Source organism: Marmota monax, unplaced genomic scaffold, assembly GCF_021218885.2.
Source record: "Marmota monax isolate L192 unplaced genomic scaffold, Marmota_monax_Labrador192_F-V1.1 WCK01_AAM20220418_F8-fsc00317, whole genome shotgun sequence".
Taxonomy (NCBI): Eukaryota; Metazoa; Chordata; class Mammalia; order Rodentia; family Sciuridae; genus Marmota; species Marmota monax.
In genome coordinates this window covers 482,035-495,669 of record NW_026693234.1, presented here as the reverse complement: position 1 = coordinate 495,669, position 13,635 = coordinate 482,035, and the positions used below count along the sequence as shown (strand labels likewise).

General features: G+C 42.1%; 1 protein-coding gene across 1 annotated transcript; it reads right to left on the bottom strand.

The window, feature by feature from the left end:
- LOC124100565 (C-C motif chemokine 2) lies at positions 1-1,999 on the bottom strand. The gene is made up of 3 exons (XM_046456102.2): positions 1,863-1,999; positions 982-1,096; positions 1-560 (listed from the first exon to the last, which is right to left on the bottom strand). The coding sequence occupies exons 1-3, from the start codon at positions 1,936-1,938 to the stop codon at positions 461-463; spliced, it is 291 nt and encodes a 96-aa protein (XP_046312058.1). The 5' UTR covers positions 1,939-1,999; the 3' UTR covers positions 1-460.
- Positions 2,000-13,635: the final 11,636 nt, after the last annotated feature.

The window sequence follows — 13,635 nt, the reverse complement described above, 5'->3', positions numbered from 1 at the left end:
CCTCCTCTTTGCCACCCCATCAGTCTCTCCAGCTTAACTTTATTCCTTAATAAGCCGTCAAAGTCAGGTTTTATACAAAAATATATTTTATGTGAAAATGCAAAAGTGATACCCACATAAATATTCCATTTTTGTAATAATGTTACGATTTCATTATCACAAAAATTTTAAATAAAATCTTCGCATTGATTCTTGCGAGGTCCTTCATGATACTTGCAGCAAGGCAGGTTTACATTCAAAACACACCAACATCCATGACAGATTAAATTAAAACATTAATAACTTTGAAAACACGACTTAGGAAAAAAATTATGATCCACCTCATTACACCACAACTCGCAGCCCTTCCTTAGAACTGGAATAAATTAATCTCAGGGTAATTCTCAAAAAAAAAAGGACAGAGGATGCAGATGAGTTGCTCCTCCAGTCCCTGCCTGGTTTCTGTTCAGGCATAAGCCGTTCAAGGGTCTTGGGTTTTCTTGTCCAGGTGTTTGATGGCGTCCTTGACCCACTGCTGATTGGAGTCAGCACAGATCTCCTTGTTCAGTTTCGTCTTGAAGCTGTGGGGGAGAAAGGGCTCCATCAGATGGGTCACCCTGAGGAACCCACTGGATACCTAACCTTCCTGGTCCCTGAGCTCCAGGTGGAGGGGATTGCCCTGGGATGGAGGAGGTGGAAGGCAGAGGAAGGGCCTGCAGTGGGGAGAGGTGGCAGCAGCTGCTTTTGTGGACCCAGAAGAAACCCCCTTGTCTGGATAAAGGGACCAAGCTCTGAACTGAAGCCTGGAAAGGGAGCGGGTAGTGGAAGTCACTTTCCTTGGTGGGACTCCCCTTTTCCACTGGGAAAGTTCTGAGATTCTGTGGGAGATGCTCTAAGCATCTGAGTGTTTGGCTCCAACTCAGTTGGATAACGCTCCTCCCCGCCGCCCCAGGGAAGGACTTAGGGCTCAGGGTTGAAGGTGGTTGATCAGAGGCCACTCACATCACAGCTTCCCTGGGACAGTTGCTGCTGGTGATCCTGGTGTAACTCTTCAGTTTCTGCAAGGAGATCTTCTTTTTCCGGGTTTCAAAGCAGCAGGTGGAGATGTTGATCCCATCTGCAATGCAACAGGAAAAGGCTCAGGACGGGGAGTGCTGGGTCATTCTGGAAGTGATGCAAGGGATGGTAGGAAGGAGTCAGTGGGAAGAGAGAAGTTGAGAGAAGAACCCGCCCATCCCAAGTCGGATGTGTCTGAGGTATCCCGTAAACGCTCTCCATGTCATGGGCTATGAAACGGGAGCAGGTCCTCACCAACTGACAGGGACAAGAGAAACTGACGAACACTATGGTTGTTGCTGGGGAGGAGCTGAGATAATAAGCCAATCCCCTGTAGTAAGGGGACTCATAAAACTTAGGCTCTGAGAAATCTGTGCCTGCAGGTGAGCTTCTGGGATACCAGCCATCTCTGCAAGGCCTCTGTCTTTGGAAGCTGGGCTGGGGGATGCACAGACCAGGTTCTGGGTCTCCTTCCTGCCTCTCCTGTATCTGGAAATACCCTACAGGCCACCACCAGGAGGCCCCTCTCTTTGGATCACCCAGGATTACTGACAGCCGCTGGGCAGTAACTCTGGGCAGTAGCTCTGGGCATGTTTCCAGAGCTCGAGTCCTGGAAGGAGCTGGAGTTGGTCCAGAGCTGGGAATCTAGCTCAGGCTCTGCCCAGGAGCAGCTGTGTGATTGGGCTCACTCCTGGCCTTCTGTGAGTTGCCTGATCTTAGAAAAGCAGCTGCTTAAAGTGAGGCGATGGGTACCCCCTAGGATGTACTGGGCATGATGACCCAGAGATGGGGTGATGTGTTTCAGGGTGGAGGGGGCAGGGCCTTACCTGGCTGAGCAAGCACGGGAATGCAGAAGGCGGCTACTGTGAGCATCAGGCACAGAAGAGCTGCGGAGACCTTCATGGTGAGGATGAGAGAGAGAGAGAGAGAGCGAGCTTCAGCCTGGGAGTTGGAGGTTTCTGAGTTGTTCTTAGCTCTCTGCTCTTCGGATGGCTCTGTCTCTGCCTTTTATAGGAAGCAGACATGGAGTATAAAGGAAGGGGCGTGGAGAGAGAGCTTTGTCATTCAGAATGAATCACAGAATGAATTACACAGGATGGTGTAATATATGGGGGCCAGCATGCTGCCCTGGGGTGATGCTGGGACCTGGGAGATGAAAGTATGGGTTTAGGGACGGGGGTTGGTCTGTTTCCATCCAAGACTGGGAGAGGGGGGTCAGGTGGGGGCTGTGCCCAGGCAGACCAGGGTATGCCATTTATACCTATTCTCATAAGCTCAGCTTCTTTGGAATGAAACAGTTTCTGTAGAAACAGGAAGGAAGAAATCATACCTTGTCTGGCTGAGCAAAGCACTTGGGTGCCGAAATCAAGAAAAATGACAGAGATTCCCACATTTCTTCATTTTAGTCAGCATCCCTGGGACTCTGGAGTCTAGAAAGAGGCGTTCCAACTTTGGCTGGATTCCAGCATGAACTTAAACACTTTTCACTCAAAGTCTTGATGGCTTTCTACATCTCAGAGGAAAAGAGAATAACAGAACCTGAGCGGAAAAACAGAATGCAGTTTGCATTGGAGAATAGTGCCTGAAATTGTAGTGTCTATCTAGCAATCCACGACTCTGCCACGGAGCGTCTGAAGATAGTGACTTACAACAGAAACCGTCAGTCATTTTGCTCTCAACTTCGAGGGGTTGACCAGTCTCAGCTCGGCAGCACTTGCTTAAGGTGCTTGGTGTCTTTGCAGTTAGATGTTGGCTAAGGCTGGGGTCAGCACGAAGCTTTTATTCAGTGTTCACTGTCTGGTCTGGAAGGACATTGACAGCTGGTGGTTGTATCAGATGCAGTCCTTTAGCTCCCTCGCTTCCCACTCCTCCTTTATCCACATGCTTGGATATTTTACATAATGGTTTAAGGCTCCCCGCTGCAAGATTAGGGTACATAGACCACACCTTTTAATGAGAGAGCGTAAAATAACTTTTAGACATGTTTTAAATGAGGAGCAGGTAGAGATATTAATCCCATCTGCAATGCAACAAGAAAGGCTCATGACAGTGAGCTCTAGGTCTTTCTGGAAGGGATGCAAGGGATGGTAAGAAGGAGTCAGAGAAAAGGTAAATGGGGAGGGGGTAGGGGAACTGCCCAGTATCTAGAGCTGTGGGTATATCCCAGTGGTAGAGCGTGTGCTTAATGTGTATAAGGCCCTGGGATCAATCCCTAGGATGAATAGACAAACAAATAGAAGTAAAATAAAACCTTTGTATGTTTTCTAGGCTATCAGAATTTCATGGCACATCAGGGTCTTAGAATGCTGTGGTCTTCAAAATATCTGTATGAAAATATCTTTTCAAGTGAAAGAATCCAGGGAGGTCAAATGAATGAATGACATCCAAGCACACCATCAATTTGAAGTAGAAATGGGAGATTCCGTGTCTCCCTCCCCACCTATATATCTCAGGGATATAAAGAATACATTTTGAAAGCCATAGTCTCCTTCCTCATCTCGCAGTACTTCCCTTAGAAACACACATCACAAGATCACTGACTGATTGCTGACAATATTCATGAATGGAGGTTTGACCATTCAGGAGGCCATGCATGGCCTCTTCACACCTGTGACTGGACCCTGCATGATGGCCACGGGATGCAAGAGAGGAGAACTTCAGTGGGAGGGCTCAGACCATCCTCTAACCTTGAACACTGACTTAAGAGAAATATCAGGCTTTTATTCTGGCTTTTGTTGGACATCAAGTTTATATTTACCTCTATGACATTGCTTTCTGCTGCTAACTCTACCAGCTTTTTTTCTTTTTTTCCCCAAATTTTGAATTAAACAATGACTCTCCCTCTCCCCCTCCATCTGGCTCCTGGTAACCTATTTTGTTTTCTGCTTCTATGAGTTGGACCATTTTGAGCATCTCACATAAATGGAATCTTGGAGAATTTGTCTTCTGTGACTGGCTTATTTCATTTAGCACGATGTCTCCTGAGCTCATGCATGATATCACGGATGTCCGCATTCCCTTCCCTTTTAGAGGGGATCCCAGACAGAGGTCTTGAAGAGAGTGGCTTTGGGTCTGAGTTCAAAGTGTGTGAGTGACTGCAGTGTCTGCCATGAGCACAGACGCAGGGAGTGGTCCCATCCGGGCCCCACATTAGCCAGTTATGAATTTGATGGCATGTAGCCTCCTTCGGAACACATTGTTCTAGACTTATTTGTACAAAGACCAGGATGTCTAGGGGAGTAAGGGGAGTCAGACAAAGGCTTTTGCTGTCCAGTTCCAGGAGAGGCAATTGAGGACATGTCTCAGGGAATGACTACCCGTGTCACTTCCCAATAATCACTTAGCCGTAACCGTAGACAGCCCTTATTCTCTGTAAACCAGTTGCCACATCTCCGAAAATAGAGATAATAAAAGTACTTTCATTTATGAGTTATTGTAAGGAATAAATGAGTGAATATGAAAAAAAAATGCATTGGAAATAACCAGAACACGGTTCTCAGTAAGTGTATTATTCATATTAGAAAAGAATTATTATTAATTATTCATATTAGAAAAGAAGAAAGGGTACTAGACAACGAAATATTGGGTAGGGACTCAGAGAGACACTGACAGCTTCCCAAATATGTTGCTCCTAAATTTGTCTGTTTCTTCAAAATTTGAACAGTGAAGTGGGGATCAGATTCCAGGAAATACCATGCTGAATAGAAAAAGAGATTAGCAGAGGCTGAGGCTGTAGCTCAGTGGTAAAGTGCTTGCCTCACATGTGTGAGGTACTGGGTTCAATCCTCAGCACCACATAAAAATAAATAAAGATACTGTGTGTTCATATACAACTAAATAAGTATTTTTTTTTAAAAAAAGAGATTGGCATTTCAGAGGCAGAGGAAGTCCTGGAAATCTTGGGGAAGAACCCAAAATGAGAAACGTTCTGGTCCTCATTGGAATCTGGTCACTCAGGCCAGCAAGAACACCATCTGTGTGCCACCAGTATAATAGCTTTGGCTAGTTAGATGTGAGCAGAAGCCACATATCCATCTCTGAGCAGAAGTTAATAGTCATCTCATGGTTTTACCATGGTTTCTTCTGCTCTTAATCATAAGAATGGCATAGCCCAGATGAAGTTGCCCTTCAGGATGGATCCCATTCTAAAGAAGGTATGTGGACCAGACACAGAAAAACTTCCAAGATATGAAGACAATAGGATGATAACATTAGAGGATGGTGAGTGAAGAAAGAAATCTTCTGAACAGAAGAAATCTTCTGTATTATTTTTGCAACTTTTCTGTAACTCTAAAATTTGTTCAGAATAAAACATCAAAAACACAACATATTGAAACTTATGGGTTGCCCAGAAAGCAATGCTAAAGGGGAAATTTATAGTTATAAATGCTAACATTAAAAAAAGGAAAATGATATCAAATTAATGATGCATCTGTACACCTGGGGGAATTAGAAAAGGAATAAAATAAGTCAACACACAAAAATAAGTTGCATTTCTATACATTAATAATGAGCAATCTGAAAAGGAAATTAATAAACATTCACTTTACAATAGCATAAAAACAATTAAGTACTTAGACATGAGTTTATCCAAAAGGTGAAAGACTTGAATAAAAAAAAAAAAGGCAAGGAGTTTTTGAGGTAAATTAAAGAAGACATAAGTAAATGGAAAGACATCCCATATCTGTGGATTAGAAGACTCAGTGTTGAGATGGCAATGCTCTCCAAAATGGTCTACAGAGTCAATGCAATTTCTATCAAAATCTCAATGGCATTTTTGTCAGAAAAACAAAAATGAATCCTAAAATTGATATGTAATATCAAGAGACCCCAAGTAGCCAAAATCAAATCTCATAAAAGAATAAACCTGAAGGTCTCATATGTCCTCACTTCAAAACACATTACAAAGCTAACGAGATAAAAAAAATGTGTTATTGGCATAAATACAGACATATAGATCAACAGAATAGAATAGAGATCCCAGAAATATAATTTTATGTCTACAGTCAAGAGATCTTTAACAAGGCTGTTGAGACCACTCGATGAAAAAAAGACAGTCTCCCCAACAAGTGGTGCTGGGGAAAGCAGGCATCAACATGCAAAAGAATGAAATTGGACCTTTTTCTTATACTATATGCCAAATTTAACTCACAACACATCAAAGACCTAAATGCAAGACCTCAAACTATAAATCACCTAGAAGAAAGCATAGGAGAAAATCTTCATGACATTATATATATCATAATGATTTATTGAATCTGACACGAGATATTCTGTCAACAAGAGCAAAAACAGACACATGGGACCACATCAAACTTAAAAACTTCTACTCATAAGAGGATACAATCAAGTGTGGAAACGTTAACCTATGGAATGAGGGAATGTGCTCACATATCATACAACTGATAAGGAGTTAACATTCAAAATAGAAAAAGAACATCCATAAACCAACAACAAAAAGTTCAATAACAAGATTTGAAAAGTGGGCAAAGGATTTCAATAGACATTTTTTCAAGGATGATATGCCAATGGCTAATAGGCATATGGGAAATTATTCAGCATCATTAATCATTAGAAGCATGCAAATCTAAACTATTGTGAGTTATCCCATCACCTCCATTAGGATGCTAATATCAAAAAGACAGAAAATAACAAATGTGGGCAAACATGTGGAGAAACTGAAATGCTTGTGCTCAGGTTGTAGGAGTGCAAAATGGTGTATCCAGTTTGGAAAACAGAATGGCAGTTCCTCAAAAAGTTAAAAATAGGATTACCATAAGATTCAGCAATCGCACTTCTGGGTATTTATATAAAAGAATTGAAAACAGACTCTGGAGGAGATATTTGTTTACTCTTGTTCATAATAGTGTTATGCACAATAGCCAAGAAGGGCAAGCACCCCAAATGTCTATTGCTGGATGAATGAACAAACAAAGTGAGGTGTATTCATATAATGGAATAATGGAACATCATTCACCTGAGAAACAAAAGAAAGTGACATGATACAACGTGGATGAACCTGGAGGACACTGTCCCAAGAGAAATAAGCCAGTCACAAAAAGATGTACACTGTCCGATTCCCTTAACTGGGGTATCTAAAGTTGTTAAATTTACGGAGAAAGCCAATAAAATGTTGGTCACCAGAACTGGGCAGAGAGGGAAATGGAGAGTTTTTCCCCCCGAGTACAGAGTTTCAGTTTTGCAGGATGGAAAGTTTCTAGAGATCTCTTGCACACGATGTTAGGTACATTAATGTCAACACTATTAAACTATACTTAAAATGGTTGATATGGGGCTCAGAGCACTCATCTTGCACGGGTGAGGCCCTGGGTTCGATCCTTGGCACCACATCAAAATAAATAAATTAATTAATTAATTAAATAGAGGTATTGTGTCTGACTACGACTAAAATATAAATATTTTAAAAATGGTGAATATGTTAAATTTTATGTTTGGTTTACCACAATGTTTTAAAAATCGAAAAGTTAGAAAAAGAGAATGGAATCTTGCAGAAGTGAATTTTATAGTCTCCAATAAAGGATTGATGGGTACCTCTAAAAAATGAACAATTTACCTTTTTTCTGACCCTCCCATAAGCATAGCATAGAAAAAAATGGCAATAACAATAGAGACATTTGTAAGCAAAAATAACCAAAACCATAATGAAAGTACAAATAGCTGGGACAGGAACAGACTTCATGGATCAGCTAGGCCTTTTATTCAGCCTCAGAGTCAGGCATCGGGTAGGCTCACTTTCTGGGTAGAAACTAGCACGGATTACAGGGGAGGTATGGGTTTATATTGGTTACACTGGGGGAGTGTCTTAGTCTTTGAAGACCTTTAAGAGGACATAGGTAAAAGATAGAAAACTTCTGGAACTTGTTTTTCCTGGGCACGGTTTTTACTGAATACATCAGTGAGACAGTGTTTTTATAGGGCAGGGATGGAGGGTTCAGGGTTCAGAGTCCAGTCCTTATCTGACCTCCTGGGGTCATTTTATTGACATGGGGACAAGATTGGTGTGTAGTTTCACGGTCTTTGGGAGTGAATTTGATTGAAAGGTTATCTCCTTTCAATCCAAGATAGCAATCCTTAGGAGGAGGGATTGTCACTAGGAGATGATTGAAAGGTTCAAAGTTTTGGCAGCTCTCTCCCTCCCTCCTCCCATGGCACACACTGTCTTGGTGGGGGAGTTATCAACTCCATTTCCTTCAACCTTCACTGGGAAAGGAAAGACTGGAAGAAACATGGCAGGATCTGAGCTGCAGCAGTTCTGGTACATTGCTAGGGAGATGGTGGGCGAGATCACTCCCAGAACAGTAGCTCCTTAGTCACACTGGAAATGGAAATTGGTGGAGCTGCCCTCTTTAGTGGCTGTCATCATTTGTTGCTCATGGAAGATTAAAATGTCCTTCTAGGGCTAGGATAGCCAAAGTCTTTTCAGTCTTGGCTCCTAATTTTCTTGGCAACATAATTCCTTCAAACAACTACCTGTACTTTTCTGATTTACTAGTAGAGCTGAGTGCCATCGCTCTCCATAAGTATTCTTGGTGGATCTCTCTGCTTCCTCCACACTCAGTCCAGGACTCTCTTTTCAGCTGAGGATCCCAGATTTGCATGAGGTTGCTACATTTTTAAGCTATTCTCTTCCTTAAGCCCCCCGAAAGGCTCAATGGATGCTTTATTTTTCAAAGATTTTTTTAAAACAATTCCATCTCCCTGCACCTATAGCCAACTGATTTTCAACAAAGGTGCCAAGAACAGGCATGGAAGAAAAGTTAGTCATCAGTACTTAATCCTGGAGCAATTGGATATATACATCCAGAAGAATGAAACTGTTTTCCTCGCTCTGTCTCACCATACACAAAACCAACTTGAAATGGATTAAAGACCTAAATGTGAGAGCAAAACTAAGAAACTGCTAGAAGAAAATGGAAAATATTTCAGGACATTGGAACGGGCCAGGGGTTTATGGATAGGATCCCTAAAAACACAAGTAACAAAAACAAAAATAGGCAACTGAGATCTCATCAAACTAAAATCTTCTACACAGTAAACAATCAATAGAATGAAGAGACAGCCCAGAGGACAGGAGATAATGTTTGCAAACTGTGCCTCTGGCAGAGTTAATGACAAGAATATGTAAGGAACACACAAAAAATCCAATAGAAAAACAAATAATCCCATGCAACAATGGACAAGAAATATAAAAAAAAAGAAAAGAAAAAGAAAAAGAAATAAAAAAGATTACCATGAAAAAAAAAAGAAATCTAAATGGACATTTTTCAAAGGAAGACATCCAAATGGCTAACAGGTTATGAAAAAAATGTTTGACATTAGTAATCACCAGAGAAATGCATATCAAAACCACAATGAGATGTTACCTCATTTTGATTACAAGGGTTGTTATTAAAAAAGGCAAAAGATAATAAATGCCAGTAAGGATATATGGAGAAAAGGGAACCTTTGTAGAGGGAATGTAAATTAATACAGCTGTTGTGGAAAATAGTAAGGGGTTCCTCCAAAAATTAAAAATAGAACTTCTATATGATTCATCTATCCCAATACTGGGAAAATATCCAAAGGAAGTGAAATTCGTCTGTTGAAGATATAGCTTTACTCCCACGTTTATTGCAGCATATTCACAGTAGCCAAGAAATAGAAATGATGTAAGTGTCCATCAAAAGGGTGAATGAATAAAGAAAGCATATTATATAAACCCAGTGGAATATTATTTAGCCACACAAAGGACTAAATCCTGTCATTTTTAACAACATGACGGGAACTAGAGGTTGTTATCTTTCATGAAATAAGGCAGGCACAGAAAAACAAGTTCTGCATGATCTTACTCTTATGTGAAATCTATAAAAGTTGATTCACAGAAGCTGAGAGTATAGTGTGGTGGTTATCAAAAGCTGGAGAGAGTGGAGGGTAAGAATATGGGGAGAGGTTGATTAACATGTACAGTTTTAGATAGAAGAAAGAAGTTCGAGTATACTATTGCAGTAAGGTGACTGCAGATAAGGATAATATACTGTATATAAGGACTTTTTTAAAGCTTAGAAGAATTTTGAACGTTTTTCCCATAAAAATGATAATGGAGGAAATAGACACGTTTACCCTGATTTGAACTTACACAATGCACATAAACATCACTCGAGGTCCCCTAAATATATGCACTTCTTAGGTATTATGTAAAAATTTGAGAAATCAAAATTAAAAAATCTATCTAACTGCTTGAGATGGTGAAACCCTTAGTATTTCAAACTCTCCAAGATCCTGAGTTTATTACTGGACTCTCTCTATGCCCTTTCGCTTCCTGATTGTGAATTGGCCAAGTCTAGGTCAGAGCAAAGGACACTATGAAAACCCAGGTATTTCAAACCCAGGTGTTCTCACTCTGATGATCGGAGCTGCAGCCAGTAGCCTGAATGAGGGTGCAAGGAGGATGGAGCCCAGACTCCTCTGTGCACCAGGGTCTTCTGGAGAATTCATAAAACATACCAGTGGGAAGGTGAGCCTCCTTCCATTCTAACATCCTAAATCAGAATCTTTGGGAATGTACTGATATTTTGAAAGGAACTCGGATGATTTGGATGCACAGGCTACGTAAGAGTCATTTGATGCACAAAACAAGTCCCTAACCTTCACAGGCACGGGTGAAAGGTGACATGCACAAAACTTATCTGGCAAAGTCATCAGCAAACCAGATCCAGATCTCAAAGCCAGATCGCAGTGCCCTGCTATCTGTTATAAATCTTTGCCAGGTTCCAGGTGTGGGTAGTCTGAAGAACAACCCGCTTCCCCAAATGCCTACATCCAAATCTAATCTCTGGAAAGCTGTGCATATTTTCACCTAACATGGCAAAAGAAATTTTATAGGTTAGTTTAAGGATCTTGAGATGGGGAGGGTCTCCTGGATTATCTAGATGGACTCAGTATGACCACAGAGGTCCTGATAAGATGAAGGCAGGAAAGTCAGAAATAAAATGTGATTACAGAAGCAAAGGAGAGAGAGAGAGAGAGAGAGAGAGAGAGAGAGAGAGAGAGAGAGAGAGAGAGAGAGAGAGAAAAGGGACAGGTGGGTTGAAGATATAGGAAGAGACCACGAAGAAAGAATGCAGGCAACTTCTAGAAATTGCTAAAGATCAGAAGACTCCTCCCCTCCCCAAATTCTTCAGGGAAATGCAACCCTACTGATTCATTCCAGATTTTTGACTTCAGGTCTAGATGTATTGTTTTAAGCCATTAAGTCCATGGTAATTCCGTACAGCAGTAGTAAGAAACTAATACAGAATTTAGAACCTGGAAAAAGGTGCTACGTTAACCAATGCTTAAAAATGTGAACACAGCTTTGAAAGTGGGCAGTGGACGTAGGCTGGAAGAATTCTCAGCATGACAGAAAACGCCTAAACTTCTGGGAATGGACATTGGCAGCAGCCAGAGCTGAATGCATTCCTTCCTAAAGGGGCCGCAATTGCCAATGCTTTGTGCTTTGTGCTCAGTTTCATCATGCAAGGAGAGAGGAAGTCCATGTTTGGCTAGGGGGGGAAAAAAGGATTCGAGAGTTTCTGAAAATGAATACACATGACTTGCAAAAACAATGTAGCCATGTGAGCGGATTATCTTGGAAGTTTAACCTGTGGATCCCTCTTCCCTTTACCTCCTAGACACTCGGCCTCAGAGGACCTGGTCCTCTGTAAGCTATGTGGTAAGGTCTCACTTGTTTGTATTCCATGCCCTCTTTGGCCTCTTAGCATCCCTGCGATTTGAGATTTCATTTCTGATGGGCAAGACTGTGGACGGGAGGGATGGAAGAGAGGCAGGGAAGGCTGTTGGATCTGGAATGACGGTTAATGAATTTCATAGTTGCCAATATATTGCCTGCTGACTGATGGATGTATCAAGGCACTTAAGGCCCTGAAGGAATCCCTCAGCCTGAATCAGGGACCCTGGTTTGGTTCAGGGACGTAGAAATACAATCCCTTTCTTCCTCTCCAGCTTCAGCTGAGAAAAATGGAAGTTTTTTTTTTCCCAAGAGCTATATTTCCAAATATAGAAGAGAACCTAGGTACCCATGAGTTTCTGTTTGTAACACATTTTCATCCTGATTTTGTTGACAGAGACTTAGAGTACCCAACTACTCCTAAGTGACAACGAGCCAATATCTATCCTGGAATTGGAATCTGAGAGTCCTTTCCAGCCAGAGTTCTCTCCAGAACGTGATGCTACCAAATGCACACTACCTGCTTAAGAAGGTAATACCGTGCCGTTTTTTCACTGGAGTAAGAGGCTTGCTTTCCCTAGTGGGAGATGTCTGAGTGCCCAAGTGGATCAGATACCCTATACTGAGTCAAATGCTATTCCAGGGAATACAGGTAGATATTTAGGAGGAGAAGATTCATCCATTCAAATGGATGTTCCCAGGCTCCTGGGGTTGGGATGGAGATGGTGATGGACAGAAGTGCATTCTGGTTTCAGGAAGGCTGCTCCCTTAAAATGGGGGTTGCAGAGGATGCCTCCCCAGCCTGCGTCCCAGGTCCCTCTCCTCTATCTAAACCCTGAGCATTTCACCCCGCCTCACTCACTCTCCTTCAGGCTGAAGGGCAGCCTCCACATTCAGGCTGTCTCCTGCTGGACCACACTGTAGCCTCTCACTTCTCCCTACGTCTTCATGTCGGCCTGAAGTCCACACGTTCCATTTTCTGAAACTCACCTCTGAACCGCTAAACATGGCACATTCCTCCTCACTGGACTGAAGATTTTCAACTTTCCCTTCTGAACTGTAAAGTGGGGCAGTCCCCACCTGAACATTCGAAACCTTTCATTCAACCTTCCTTTCTAAACTTGGTAGCACTTCACCTAGGCATGGACCCCCACTGTCATCTGATTGCTTTTCTCCCTCTTTGATGTACAGGTCATCAATGTCTCTACCTCCTGCTATTTGCTCTGACTTGTCTTTTTATTTTTCTTAATGATCCTAAAGTTTTTTTTGGAGGGGTGGGGGTAGTGCTGGGGATTGAACCCAGGACCTTGTGCATTCAAGGCAAGCACTCTACCAACTGAGCTATATCCCAGCCCCCCTATAAGTTTTCCAGAAAAAAAATTTTAAAAAACCAGTAACCAGTTATCAAGAATAAATTTGTCTTCTCCTTTCTGGGGAAACTTAATCTAACCAGCTTATTGCTAGCCATCCCCCAGTGCCTGCATTGTCTGAACTATTCCAGGTATTGGGGGGGTGGTACAGATGGGAGTCACATAGCAAAGTTAAGGGCGGTTGGAATATATTATAAGAAGGGCTTGGGCAAGGGCAGGGGACGTGAGAAAAGTAATGAGATTGGGGATTTGCTAAGCAGGTAAGTTGCTAGGATCACTGATGTTGGAGACTAGAGCAATGATACTGGAGTACCTGATTGGGCCTTGTTTTAAAGATTCGTCTATAGACACTCAGATGGGTCCACCCAGTAGAAAAGGCCAGGGCTGACCCACATCCCCATTCCTTCAAAACATCAGCTCTACCTCTAGGACCATGCCCCACCTTACCACCAAATGCATATGCTCAGCTTTGTGATTTCCCTCAAGAAAATACCAAAAGCCAGG